At 40.9% G+C, this 15,331-nt stretch overlaps 1 protein-coding gene across 3 annotated transcripts in view; it reads right to left on the bottom strand.

Moving 5' to 3' along the window:
• The window catches only part of LOC147014464 (tyrosine-protein kinase Tec-like), a 123,089-nt gene that overhangs the window by 81,754 nt on the left and 26,004 nt on the right, over nt 1-15,331 (bottom strand). Inside the window, exons 1-2 of one of the 3 annotated variants that reach the window (XM_085852412.1) lie at nt 7,369-7,532; nt 6,900-7,144 (exon numbers count right to left, since the gene is read on the bottom strand). The exons of 1 other annotated variant lie outside the window; for it this stretch is intronic. In XM_085852412.1, coding sequence (XP_085708538.1) covers nt 6,900-7,091 — 192 coding nt within the window. In that variant the 5' untranslated portion in view covers nt 7,092-7,144; nt 7,369-7,532. Of the gene's footprint in view, nt 1-6,899; nt 7,539-15,331 lie in introns of those variants that run through there. One more of the 3 variants, XM_085852413.1, reaches the window with a different exon arrangement.

Genomic DNA, 15,331 nt, shown 5'->3' with positions numbered 1-15,331 from the left:
GTCCGTCCGGTGGGCGACGTGCTGCGATTTGAGTTACGGGGCCGTTCGCACGCCGGCGGGCGTGAATTCACAATATATATATATATATATATACATATATATATATATATATATATATATATATACATATATACATATATATATATATATATATACACAATATACATATATATACATACATACATATATATATACATATATACATACATATATATATATACATATATATACACATACATACATACATACATACACACACACACACACACACACACACACACACACACACACACACACACACACACACACACACACACACACACACACACACACACACACACACACACACACACACGGTGGCCATAAAGTCTGGAAAAATAGACAATATGATGTCATTCTGTTACAGTTTGAACATGTCCTTGACGAAAGACAAACGCGTTGAGGTGATACTGCTGAATGGATACGAGGGCTAGTCATATCAACGGATAGCAGAGCAATTCAGCGCATGTCATCCCGGAAGAGCTGCTGTCTCACATAGCACAGTGGGGAAGTTAGTTCAACATTTCAAGGATACAGGCAGTGTGTTGAACAAACTCCGTTCTGGCCGACCATCTGTATCCGATGAGGTGAAGGAAACTGTCATAGTGAAGGTCATAGCCAGCCTGAAGAAGTCAACTTACCAGACATTATATTGTAATGTAATGTCAATAAACCATTTATAATGTATTAGTCCAGTTGCCAGGTTGAGTACCTTGTTGTTGTGAGAAGTGTATTGTTTTTTGATGGTTTCATACTCGCATGGGTCGATAGAAAAAATTTAGCTTGGTTGCCGGAGTGGCAACCTTGGGGAGCTCTGATAATTTGCATAAATCCAAGATGGCCACCGCGGACGTAGGTGGAAAATAACTTTTCAACCAATCAACCTACAATCATGTGTGATACATTTTTTTCCATATAATTTTGAGGTGAGGAATCGATTTCTGAGGCCAGTTGTGTGGTTCGGGGGTCAAATTCAGGGTCAAAGGACAAGTTCAATGTCATTTTTGGACTATTGAGGGGTTTAAAACTTTTTGACCCCTGCAACAACTGCAGATCACTCCTCCTCGATAGTTGATGATACTCGTTGATTCTAATCTCACCTCTTCTTCTTTTCAGAGAAACGTATGATGGCTGACTCAAGGTGTCTTCTCCCGGTGTGTCACGGAGGTGGAGAAGAAACGAAATTCACTGAGATCGGGATCAAGAAGCTCATCTCGTGCGCCAAATCCCGTGGAGATGGGGACCTGCAGGCTAAGCTGCAGAACATTATTGATGTTGGTGGAGATGCGGCAAGCATAGCCTGCCACAAAGGTTGCTACTGTACTTATACATCAAAAGAGAAAGTCACAGAAAAGAAAGGCTGAAGATGAGGGTGTAAGGACAACTACAAGGTCTCATACTAAGGTCGCTGACAAAGTTGTGTTTGAGTACAAACGTGATTGTATATTCTGTAGCGAGGAATGTTCACCCATTGATGATAGACACCTAGAAAGATGGGACCACGTTCGTGAGTATATGACCAAAGAACATTTTGACACAGAACGTAACCCACTCCCACCTATGAAAGATATGCTCCTTGATGTTGCTGAGCAGCGTAATGATGATGTCGCGAGAAGGGTCAAGTTGCACCTTGCTTTTGTTTCTGATCTACCTTCTGCTGAGTGCAAGTACCACGTCCGCTACTATAACAGTTTCACGAAAATCACCACATATGCCGATTTGCCAACTGGTAGTGCAGATGAAAATGCTCTGAAGGAAGTCATTGAGTACATGAACCGAGACAGGTCCAGAATATGGAATAGTGTTGAACTGCATTCCCTGTACTCGGATCTAGGTGGCAAGCTTGCTCGACGTGACATGTTGAGCAAGTTGACTGACTGCATGAGTAAGGATGTAGTGCGGTGCAGCTGTAAGGTGGCGGTGAAGGCGTGCGGCACTGAACGTTGCAGCTGTCACCATGGAAAGATATCATGCACTGTGTACTGCGCTTGTGTTTGTGGTGACGCCTGCTTCAACCCGTTCAAGACAGGAGACGAAGACCAAGATTAAGTGGAAGAGGAAGGAGAAGCAGATGGGGAAGATGACGAGGAAATGGAACATCTTGATCTCGCATTCGGCTCTGATGATGAATGAGAGTGATCGCCGTTAATGAATAAACACTTGACCACCATCGCTCTGAAAATTTCATTGTTATTATGATTGTATTAATTCATTTTTGGCCGAAAATGACCTTGAACTTGAACTTTGACCCTGAATTTGACCCCGAATCACAAAATTTACCTCAGAAATCGATTCCTCCGGTCAAAATTATACGGAAAAGAGGTATCATGCGTGATCGTAAGTTAATTGGTTGAAAAGTTCTATTCCCCCCCCCCCCCCCCCCCCCCCGTCCGCGGTGGCCATCTTGGACTTATGCAAATTAGCGGAGTTCCCCAAGGTTGCTGCTCCAGCAACCAAGCCAAATTTTCTCTGTAGACCCATGTGAGTACGAAACCATCAAAAAATAATACACTTCTCATTACAACAAGGTTCAGTACAGAACATATACGGGTGGCAAATGGACTATATATTCACCTGTTTCCAAACATTATGGTTACCCTGTATGTATACATATATATTTATTTATATACAAACATACATATATATATATATATATATATATATATATATATATATATATATATATATATTTATTTATATACAAACATATATATATATATATATATATATATATATATATATATATATATATATATATATATATATATACACCACCAGTCTAGAGTTTAAGAACACCGTCATTTTTCAATTTTTACTGAAATGTAAACAGTACAAGTCCAGTGAATAACCTGAAATGGTACAAAGCCAAGCGGTAAACGGCCATAGTTTTTTTTTAAGTTTAGGTTACCAAAAACTGAAAAATAATGTAAATTTCAGAGTTGTTAAAAAGGCCTTTTTCATGGAACAAGTAATGGGTTAGCAACTGCAGCTGTTCTGCAGCAATGGAAGTAAATTAAGCCTTGAAAGTTGATGCAAACAATTCCTGCAGGTGTCCCAACTTTTGTTGATTAGTGACAAACCCTCTGTCTGGATAAAAGCAGTGTTAGAACAGACTGTGTTGCTACACCCTCTGAAGCATTATTTGGACAATATTGCACTGCAGGAAGTAGTATGTTTCTGTTATAATGGCGAGAAAAAGACAATTAACAAAGGGAGACAGACAGACCATTATAACCCTTAAAAGTGTAGGTCTTTCCTTCAGAGAAATTGCAAAGAAGCCAAGGTGTCAGTGAGTACAGTTTCCTCCACCATCAAAAGGCAGTTGGAAACTGGAGGAAACTGACAGGAAGAGGTTTGGTAGACCCAAAGCCACAACACAATCACAATAAATTCAGGTCCATGTGTTTAAACATTCAGGTCCATGTTTAATGTCAGATATAGACTGAGAGTGGAACGATGAACCCGATATGCCGTAATTATGTCATTTTGATGCAGATTTATAGTTAGACTAGTTCAGCATTATGAATGCAGCGTGAATCTGATACATCTGCATGTAATCTGTGAGTCACAGCACTTTGTATTTTTTTTTCAGCCAATAGATAGCGGGTCTTGTTTAACAGTGATAGCACGACATTTTGAGAGTTTGGTATATTTGGTGTTCGCACATCCCTCGATGATTGTGCCGCATCTTGCAAAGGCCTATGCGATTCCATGGCATTCCATGAGTGGGTTTCCCATCCGCTGTTATAGTCCCATTGCTGATGAAAATAAACAAAATGAAACAAACTGGGAAGTCACAAGAGCAGTTAAATGTTGTATTTTTTAATGAAAAATACGATTAAACAATATCACTGTGATTAAAATTGCAGAGAGGCTGTTTAGCTGGGATTGTTTAAAGATTGAGCAATGTTGTTTTATTTTTGGAAGCAGAGGGTCCTTTTCTATTTATATATTTTTTATATTTCTTATATTTTTGCTGCTTTGGCTTCTATTTAACATGTAATCATTATTGCGCCTATTTTGATTTGCATTCATCTTCATACTTAATTCTTCCACATATTTTATAATGCTGGTAATACTCGCTCCCTCCGGGAGCAAATTATGGTGTTGATACCCTCTCTCTCAGGTAGGGATCAGTGGTTACACTACCTGCACTATTCTACATTTACAGGTGAAAATTGCAAGTCATCTCCCCATCCTCACGGGGGAGGAGGAAAAGGTATTTTACGCCCATGACCCAACCCTGTACTCCACGAATGGACCCAAAATTTGATAATCCAAGATACGTAAATGAAGTGAAACACAGAAAAATCTTTATAACACATAATTATTGTTGTTGCTGCTGTCATCGTGCCTGTGTTCCTTCCGTGTTCTTTTGTATATTTTTATTTTGCTTCAAAAAGAATTACCTTGGATAATTTTGTGTGCTCCTTCCGTGTCCTTCTAAAATCTAAAAAGTTCATGCAATCGTAGAATAATAAATGTTATCAATGGAACCTCTCCATTAAGCTCCCATTCCCACTTCTTCAATCCAGACCGGCTTTTAAAGCAGGCATCTTTGTGATTAAACACACTAATTTTTGTTTCAAGTAAATCGATTATTACCTTTCCAACTGTACCTGTTTTATTATTCAATGACAGCAGGAACTGCTACGTTAAAGCTCGAGGTACTACTTCTTCATATGACAGATGGACAGACACATCTCCTTTCAGTTATAGTAACATCTGTTTCCTTGTGGAGCAAAGAAAGGTGTCAAAACCTGGTCCTTCTGGCAGTTCATAGTGGTTGAACCATTTGCACTATTTCTCTGTGCAAGTCATCTCCCCATTCTCGCCACGGGATTGGGAGGAGGGGATTGTTTTGTATCCCTAACCTAACCATGGACACCTCAAGCACATGTGCAAAATTTGGTTGAGATTGGCACAGCAGTCTTCAATTCTATAATGATCAGACATAGTACTTACATATATACTGTAGATACCTACACACAACCAGAGAATTGCCTTATTTTTACATAGTAGGGTAGCTGAGCCCATGTCACATGATCAATATTTCTGCCCTGCTCCACCACCCTCCAATATCTTGTATATGCAATTTGAAATACATTATTTTTATCTGCTTTCCTATTTGAACATCACCAGACTATGTTATATTTATCTGACTCACAGACTGTGTAAAATGTGCTTAAAATTAACCTTTTTTTCATACATTCTTCTTTAAAATGCCTTTGTATGGGGTGAGGTTGACTGGTACTGAGCTGCTGCTTGACTCTATCCGTAAGGCTCCTATACCACCTTCTATCACCAACCATCTCTCTCCACTCTCCATCCACCTCCACCTTTATGATGTCCCTCTTCGCACAATCCTCCCATCTCAACCACGGCGCACCCTTTTTACTCCTGCCTTTCTCTTTTAACACATCTGCCCTCTTTGGACATCTATCTTCCTCCATCTGCACCAGGTGCCCTGCCTACTTCAGCCTTCTCTTTCCCAATATTCCCATCAACATTATAAAATGGAATATACAAGATGAAATTGATACACATGAAAGCGAGGGAAGCAATATTCTCCCAAAATGGCACAACAGTTTTGTGTCTGACTTACACTCTTCCTGCTTGGCAATTATAAACAAATGTGCAATAAAAATAAATACTATGACAAGATAAAGAAGAAAAATTAAAATCGTTTAAGCAGTTGAAGCAAAAGGAAAAAAAAAAACAAATCAGGATTGTCACGCAGGGATTGAGCGAAATTAAAAATACACTTAAATTAGATTGGACGTAATTGGGAATAAATAAAATACCGTATCCAAAATGGAATGATGTGAAAAGAAATTCTTGTAAACTTTTAATTTCATGTTTGTTCTCTTGTGGCTGCTTTACACGATACGTTCCAAGAATTCAAAGGTTTCATTTGTTTAATCCAGCAATGATGAACAGCAGCTGCAAGTTTACTAAAAGAGCAATTAAATCAAACTTAATAGTTTAAAAGGAGAAATACTTTTACTGTTTTTCACTTTCTCATGACCGATTGCAAGTCTTTACCTAAATTAAACCGAAATAAATAAATGAAGAGCATGTTGAGCATTCCAAAATTTCATCCTAAGTCTTTCGTCTTCATTTTTCACGATGATTCTTTTTGCTGAATACATGTTTTGCCGTTTGTGAAAGCTGCATGAGTCGTAAAATATTAGTGATTGAATATGATAAAGCTGCAAGTTTACTAAAAGAGCAATTTAATCAAACGTTATAGTTTAAAAGAAAAAATACTTTTACTTTTTTATTTTCTCATGACCTATTGTAAGTCTTTACCTAAATTAAACCGAAATAAATAAATGAAGAACGTGTTGAGCATTCCAAAATTTCATCCTAAGTCTTTCGTCTTCATTTTTCACGATGATTCTTTTTGCCGAATACACGTTTTGCCTTTTGTGAAAGCTGCATTCGTCGTAAAATATTAGTGATTGAATATGATAAAGCTGCAAGTTTACTAAAAGAGCAATTAAATCAAACGTTATAGTTTAAAAGAAAAAATACTTTTACTTTTTTATTTTCTCATGACCTATTGTAAGTCTTTACCTAAATTAAACCGAAATAAATAAATGAAGAACGTGTTGAGCATTCCAAAATTTCATCCTAAGTCTTTCGTCTTCATTTTTCACGATGATTCTTTTTGCCGAATACACGTATTGCCTTTTGTGAAAGCTGCATTAGTCATAAAATATTAGTGATTGAATATGATAAAGCTGCAAGAATACTTTTTTTTAAATGTTAGTCTCAGCAAAGTTATGGAATTGAGAAGATGGACATAAAGCATATAAAGTTAATGTTCCATACATCCTCTGCACAAAAACCCATACCTGCGTGGCCATGTTGCATTCGTAGTAGGAAAGTGCTGACTTGGTGAGAATGAAGAATCTCTCCTTGTAGTTGAGGGGTGATATTCGGCGCCGTTGCTGTGATCGTTTCACCAGAATCTCAGACAGCAGGCCTTCCTGAAGAGAGTGCCTGCATGACTTGCTCGGCTGCACGAAGCTCTGACTCCGAGGCATGGTCGACCAGCCAAGAGGCTGGTCGTTTTGAGAAAGGCAGGACGTACTTACGACTGTGGAGAAATGTTGTTGAAGAAAATGTACCAAATACGCAGGTGACTTTCAAACCAGAGATGTTGTTTTCCACTCTGGAATATGTCTGGTCAGCTTTTGTTAGACCACTTCCTTTAACATGTCCACTGTGATAGTCCGTCAACATTCCCAATTATTTATACACTTCTGCATTTTATACTTATTTCTGTCGTTTTTCCAGACACCAAACACTTCCTTTGCCTACCGTGTCCATAACTCCCTCACTGTCGACTGTGGCCTTGCTCGACTCTGGGTGCGTTGGCGTTCCCAGTGTTTTCCGCCCCACTGTTCACTCAAGGAAGTGGCTTAGAAAGGGAACTTGAAGCAGAAACTCAAAGTGCTAGAAAAATCGGGCAATTATACTATGAAAAGGCAACTCGCACTACTTTTTCCAGAAATGCTCACAAACTTGCAGCCAATCAAATCAATTTGCCGTTACCACCCCCCTGCCCACCTCCGATGACATCTTACTGATGAACTTTTGATGTTCACATGTTTTGGCTTCTGTCAACAACCACATGTAACTCTTTCAGGCCAGTTCCAAACTAATTAAATAATTTACAGCTATTTATCAGTTTAAAAAAAAAACTTTTGCAATCACTTTAACATCTGTAATTGAACTTCTGTACAATTGTTTTCAGGAATGTTACAATTTTGAAATTTTAATTCCAAAGGTGGCATGACAAAACAATACCGAAAACAGGTTTTGATGAAAAAGCAATAAAAACTAAAAACAAGGTCATAAGTATTGTTTGGATCACAATGTCCATCTTTTAGCATTATTTAAAACAAATTTGGGCGAATCGCATTGTGGCAAACTCAAAAAGTACAGAAAAGAAAAGTGTATGACTGTTTTCTTTTGGAACCTCAAAGAACAAAGTGTTTGTTGTTGATAAGCAAATCATTTTATCACAAATCGACCCACGATGTGTAACAATCTTCACACTACAGCATTCTTACAAGCAAAACTCTGCCACCCTCGTTATCCTGCCATGAGATCTCCTTTCCTCCCCACAAATCCACAAACACTACCCTTTCTGGCTTCACTCCCTCCTCGACTGCTATCTTCCTCCATGTGAACGGCATCAACCTCAGCTGACGGTAATCCCATTCCTCTTACTGCAACTGCCTTAAACCCATTTGACTACATTAGACGACAAGTATAAATATCTGCATCTAATGTATAAAGCTCTTTCTAACCACTGACTGACATTAAAGATCGAGACCTTGCAGCTGACAGAGAAAACTGAAATTTTGCACACTGATGGGCATCAAAGCCAACACAACGGGAAAAAAAATCACAGAATCGCCAGACAACATCCATAAATGAAAATATAAACAAATGAAAATAAAAACAAATGAAAATAAATAAATGAAAAATCAAATGCAGGTGAGCGACCCGAGCCAATGGGGGAATATGGTTCATATGCTTACACAATTTGTAAGCACACCCTGATAGTATACATATACAAGTTGCTTACCTTAGCATTGTCATCTTTCAAAACAGATTTTAATGCACCATGAAAACAACAAAATTAATCCATCCATCCATTGGGACCATACTCTGTGCAGAGTGTTGGAGCTGCCTAAGCAGTCTCCTTGGCTATTGGGTACAATCCTGGATGGGTCGCCACTCCGACACAGTATACCAGCAAGCTGGCACTCATTTTGCCAACGTCGGAAGAATGACAGGCAGAGTCAACCCCACCTGGTAGTAATTCAACAGCTAAGGGGGATTTGAATTCAGGACCCAAGGATCCCAAACCCACCACTCCAACTATTAAACCAACAACAGGTGCAACAAAATTAATACAAGATTATATTTAATTGTTTATTCAATAATCACCACCGTCCAGCAATTTTGAAAACACAATGCGAGATCATTTCAGACTGGTAAACATAAAAACTGCAAAATAAACAAGTCTGAAGACGACGATGGTTCAGGAGCGGTATGTGATGATGTAGATTGTTTCAGAAGTCAAGGATGAGACAATGTGATAATGTTTGACCAAGGTATAAAAATGATCAACATGATGTGGTACGAGTGACAGGTTATGAGCTGAAAAATGTCGAAAACCCGGTTTCGTTCAACAACTTTCAAAATTTGACCTTTGCATAACCTTTAAAGGTCACAAAACAATGTTGTGGACATTAAAATAAGGAAACAGGATACGTGCTATAGCTTATTGTAGTTAGTTCGTCGAAGAAAGTCGAAAACCCGGTTCAATTCCCACAACTTTGAAAATTTGACCTTTGTAAACTTTAAAGGTCAAAGGTCAAGGATTATGACCTTTGGTGCAAAACTTCCTCTGGAACATTCCAGGAACAATATAATGTCATATAGGCTATATGGCCTTTCGCACTCTTCGGATTATCCATACTTTGATGAAATCAGCGTAAAAACAAACTTGAAGGGGGCACCACGGGCAAGGTGTTCGAGATAGAGCAAAATGGTTTTAAGACTTTAGGTGGGGAATGACCTCAAGATTATGCATAAAAAAGATTGTCATCCTAGCTCTCAAAGTTTGGACAGTCATATGATTTTTATGTCGAAATTCGCGATTTTATAAGTTCGTGACATTTTGACCTTGAGACGAAAATGAAAAATCGAGCTCCGTGGGGCTATGCAGGTGCCATTGGGCTAACCAAATACCGAAACCCCTGCCAGATTGGACAAACCCCTCGGAGAAGATGGATTTTTATGTCAAAATTCGCAATTTTCTATGTTCGTGAACTTGTGACCTTGACCTTAGGACGAAAATGAAAAAAAAAAGAGCTCTGTGGAGCTATGCAGGTGCCATTGGGCTAACCAAATACCAAAACCCCTGTCAGATTTGACAAACCCCCTAGGAGAAGATGCAAAGTGAAATCGGCTACCCCCTAAAAACACGTTTGGGAGTGGCTCCGCCCATAATGGACGCACCAAGCCCATTCTCAGGAAAACACAACTAGATCATGATATAAACCTCCCACCAAAATTTTATCAGGATCGGATCAAAACCCACAGAGCTATGCTCAGGACAGACAGACAGATAGACAGACACACACCAATAACGAATATAGTGGTCACTTATTTTTTCGTGAAAATATTTTTTCGTGAACCAATAAAGCCAATACCACTAACCTTTAAAAATACTGTTCCTCAAATGGTAGTTGATCCACCGTGAATAAAAGGATCAACTTCCATTTGACGTATTTTACAAGCTTAGTGGTATTGGTTTTATTTGTATTGACCGTTTGCTGGCAATGCAGACCGCTAATTACCTCACCTCCACCACCGAAGGTGGAAGGATGTTATGTTTTCACCCCTATCTGTCTTTGTCGGTTTCTCTGCTTGATTGTGTGCAGACTATCTCAACAAGCTCAAATGACCTAAGATCCTCATCCTCTTAATGATGACGTCATAAAAACGAATATGACATCATTGTGATGTATCAGGTTTGCGATAAATTATCTGTGCTAATGCACGGCTTGATTCCCACAAACAAAATTCAAACAGCTTGCCTAGTTTCAGAGATAATGGTATAGGCGATTTCCATTAGCGGCGATATTATGACATCAACTTTTTTCTCAGAAGAATTTCCAAAATCGGAGATGGTTAGTGCCTGCGCGTGGGCTTTCTGCATATACTTGGCAAGTTTCATGAAGACCCGATGAAAACTCTGGGTTGTGAAACAAAAAATGTCAAAAGATAGTAATGACATCATAAAAATTAATGTGATGTCATGGTGATGTATCATATGTGCGGTAATTCATCTCTGCAAATGCCCTGTTCGATTCCCTCAAACCGAATTCAAAAAGCTTGTCTAGTTTCGGAGATAATTTTTTAGGCGATTTCCATTAGCGGAGATATTTTGACGTCATAACTTTTTTTTTCTAGGAGGAATTTTCAAAATCGGAGATGGTTACTCTTTACGCAGGGTATTTTTACATATATATGCCAAGTTTCAGGAATTTTCGATGAAAACTGTAGGCTGTGAAACAAAAAAGTCCACAAGAAGAAGATGAAGAACAACAACGCGAGTAAGACTTAGCGATCCTCCACGAGGATCTAAAAAAAAAAAAAAAAAATAAACTTGGTGGACATGTTGGGTATGTGACATGGAAGAAGTGATTCAATATTGATGAATATCCAGATCCAGATATTTGAACTTTTTAAGTGATTCATCACCATTGGAGATCGGACCAAAAACGATATACAGTAAGATATCTCAAAAAGTTGTTGACGGATTCGGATGAAACTTGGTGGGCATGTTGAGTGTGTGAGAAAGAAGAATGTGTTCAATTTTGGTACGGATCTGGATATGAAAATTATTTAATTTTATAGTGATTCTTCACCACTGAGAGAATGGGGACAAAAAGGATATATAGCATGATATTTCTAAATGTATCGAGCCGATTTGTTCTCGTGGATCAGGCATTGCGTGGTAGAGGTATGCGCTCTTCCGAGTCCCCTTCCAGTTTTGTGCTGAATTTAGTGATCATATTCTTTCTTTCATTCATAAAAGCTGGAGTGTTTTCTCATATCTAGTTCCATCAAGTCGTGACAGACTTCTGGTGACATTCATGATCAGATTTCTCCAAACATCACTATCCCAGTAGACAGAGCTTGGTTGCAGCCTCCATCCCATCCAGCCAGCACGTATAAGGTCTGCCTCTTCCTCGACTTCCCTCCACCATGCTCAGCATGGCTGACTTCTTCAGACTTTCGTTTACTGCACACGTGATGCGTCCAACGGATGACGCTTTCTGTTTTAGCATCAGCTCTTCTGATGTACATGGTGGACTTTTTTTTCTTCAAGCACTGATTTGTTTGTTTTTCTTGCAATCAGTCCATTGAATTTTTAAGCCTTGTCTCCAACCGTACATTTCAAAACTGTCAATCTTCTTCCTTCTTTCTTTTTCACTATCCACTACTCGCATCCATACATTGTAACTGGAAATACCAGATCATTCACCAGCCTCCTCCTGACTTGTTTTGCCACATCCTTGTCTTTGCAGATCTTTGTCAATATTGACATTGCTGTTCTTCCCAACACGAACTGTATATTAATTTCTCCTTTGCATTCTCCAACAACTTAATTCTTATAACACAGGAAGAGGAAACATTTCACCATTTCCACATGATCGTCTTCCAATCTGAACACATCAATCTTCTCAGTTGACAAGATTCTAGTCATTTTTAGGTTTAAATAACGACCAGCTTTTTCACTTTCCGCAGCAGTTTAATCAAGTCCTCTTTACGTTCTCCCGAAAGAGCGGTATCATGACGTCATGTCAGGTGTGGGAGCATGTGCCAGAGCAGCACATCGCTGTCCACATTCCTTCAGTACTCCAGTAGCCTCCGTCTGGCCATCCCCCAGGCAGATACCTAGCCCATCCCCATCTCCTTGAGATGCCGATCCACGTGCTACAACCACGAGGCATGTGGTCAGCCCATTGGCCTCCTCCACTCATGAGACTCCCTCGCTGAGAGAATCTGGCAAGTAGGATCAGTGTCAGGAAAACGAGCCACATGTCCATACAGCCGCAGCTGACGCTCACGGACTATGCAGGTAACAAATCTCAGTTGAATCTTTCTCAGCAAATGCTCGTTGGACACAAAGTCTGACCAGTGATAGCCAAGGATTCTCCGAAGAGCTCTGGTACCGAAGGAGTTAAGTCTTTATCTCAGATCCTTTGTCAGAGTCCAAGTCTCACATCTGTAGAGCAGGAATGGAAGCACCAAGGACTTAAAGACTCAGACTTTTGTCCGACTGCACAGGTGCTGACAGCACCACATCCTATGATCCAGTGAATCCATGACTCCCGAGACCCAACCCAAACATCTGTCGACCTCTGCATGACAACATGTCTGCTCCGACTGCAGCTTCTTGTTTATGGTGCCAGATTCTTATCAGGCATACCAGGTGCGCCCCATCACCATTACTTTCAACATAATCCACATCAATTAATTATCAACACAATCATGAGCTTTGCTATCGATACAAATAAATGTGTGTGTGTGTGTGTGTGTGTGTGTGTGTGTGTGTGTGTGTGTGTGTGTGTGTGTGTGTGTGTGTGTGTGTGTGTGTGTGTGTGTGTGTGTGTGTGTGTCATTGATTGGTATCAACATATGCAGGTTCAAGAATGTGGAATGGATTCCTCCCAGGGCAGGCTCAAAGTATCCACCTTCATTTCAGTCAAGGGTCACAATTCATGGACCAAGCTGTGAAGTTTCCTGTTCTCAAAGTTTTATGCCGAGGGCTCTCTTCAGGATCATCGCTGAGCCCCAGACAGCTTTTTTTTTGTATACCGTGTCGAGGCTCGTATGAGAGCTAACACACAACGCACAGCAAGGGGGCATGAGATAAGAGGGGCAGGAGTGGAAGGGACAAAACAGTGGGGAACAGACACATCAGGTGATCTGTGGAAGGGAGAGGGATGGGGGTGGGACGGCGAACATGGGGAAGAGAAGATGGACATTACAGGGACTTTCAGGAAGGAAAGCAGGGGAATTGAAGGAAGTGGGCTTGGGTGGATTATCGGGGGTAGAAAAGATCGAGGATTTGGATGGGGGATGATAAGAGGTGGTGGTGAACAGCTGTTTTGAAAGCCTGGAGGGAAGAATGGGAAAGAATAGAGTGAGGGAGTTTATTCCAAAGGCGGGAAAAAAGAGGAATGAAAGAGTGAAGATGAGCAGTGATTCGTGATTTTGGTAGTTTTACCAGAAGGGGGTTGTTGGCGGACCTTGAGCGCCCTGTGGAAATGTGGTGGGGACAAATCGCAGAGAGAGCAGGGGGGGCAAGGCTGGAGAGGAGACTGCAGAAGACAGAAAGACCACCGACCAACCTGCGGTGATTGAGTGAGAGGCCCAAAGACTCAGCTTCATTGCGGGAGATGCCGATGATCCTAAATGCCCTGGTTTTGACAGCGTCAAGCCGAGAAAGTTGGGAGGCAGGAGCACCAGCACAGAGGGGAGAGCAGTACTCCATCAGGCTATGGACAAAAGCTTTGTAAGTGGTCAGGAGCTCAAGAGGGCCGAGGAAGGACTTTGCACGACGGAGGATTCCCAGTCAGCGACTGGCTTTTGAGGCGAGGTTGGAAATGTGACTTTCCCAGGAAAGGTCATGGCAGATAGTGAGACCCAGAAGCTTGAAAGAAAGAACTTCTTCCAGAGGATTGTTGAGAAAGTGGATTGGGGGGTTTTCCAAATGGTGCTTTCGAAGAGACATAGTGAGAGTGTGAGATTTGTCTGGATTGAAAGACATGTTCGACGTGTTGGACCAGTTTGTGATTTTATCCAGATCTGCAGTGAGCGAAGATGCTGCTGCTTGCCGGTCTGAGGGATGACAGATGGTACGGCAGAGGGTGGAGTAATCGGCAAAGAGATATCGAGGATTTTCCAGAGAGTCAGAGAGGTCATTGATGAAAACCAGAAAAAGAACAGGGCCCAGAACGCTACCTTGAGGAACTCCAGCCTGCACAGGAAGAGGGGATGAAAGAACTCCATTTAGGGCCACAAGTTGACTGCGACAGGAGAGGAAGTCTGCGAGCCATGAGTGGAGATGGCCTTGGATACCATGTGAAGAGAGTTTGGTGAGTAGGGCAGGGTGCCAGACTGTGTCAAAAGCACGTGATATGTCCAGGGATACGGCTCGGATTTCCTGTCTGGCATTGAGGACCTCCATCGATTGATGGGAGAGCAGAAGCAGCATATCCAGGGTAGAGTGATCTGGTCTGAAACCAAATTGATGATCAGAAATCAAGCCATTGGAGAAGAGGAAGGATTTCATGTCTGAAGTGATGATGGATTCCATAACCTTGCTGATGATTGGGAGAAGGCTGATTAGTCTGTAGTTACAGGGATCTGTTTTTGCAGCTTTTTTATGCAGGGCAGTGATGTTAGCAGATTTCCAAGCAGATGGCAGATGACCTTGGGCAAATGAGAGGGTGAATAGAACAGAGAGAGGGTGAGCAAGAGCAGAAGAGCAGGCTTTGAGGACACGTGGGCTGATGCCGTCTGGACCGGTTGCAGAATCTGACTCGAGGTTTGAAAGCAAGCTCTCCACCTTGTTAGGAGAAAAGGACACAGAGTCCAGGGACAGTTGGGTGTGACTGGGTAAGGTGGGTAGAGAAAGTGATGGGTTTAGGACACAAGATTTAGCTGCAAACACCGAGTGTAGACA

This window comes from Eptatretus burgeri, chromosome 13, assembly GCF_056783735.1.
Source record: "Eptatretus burgeri isolate ZD-2024b chromosome 13, Ebu_testis_v1, whole genome shotgun sequence".
NCBI classification, from domain to species: domain Eukaryota; kingdom Metazoa; phylum Chordata; class Myxini; order Myxiniformes; family Myxinidae; genus Eptatretus; species Eptatretus burgeri.
The sequence above is the reverse complement of the archived record's forward strand: the minus strand, read 5'-3'. Positions and strand labels throughout refer to the sequence as shown.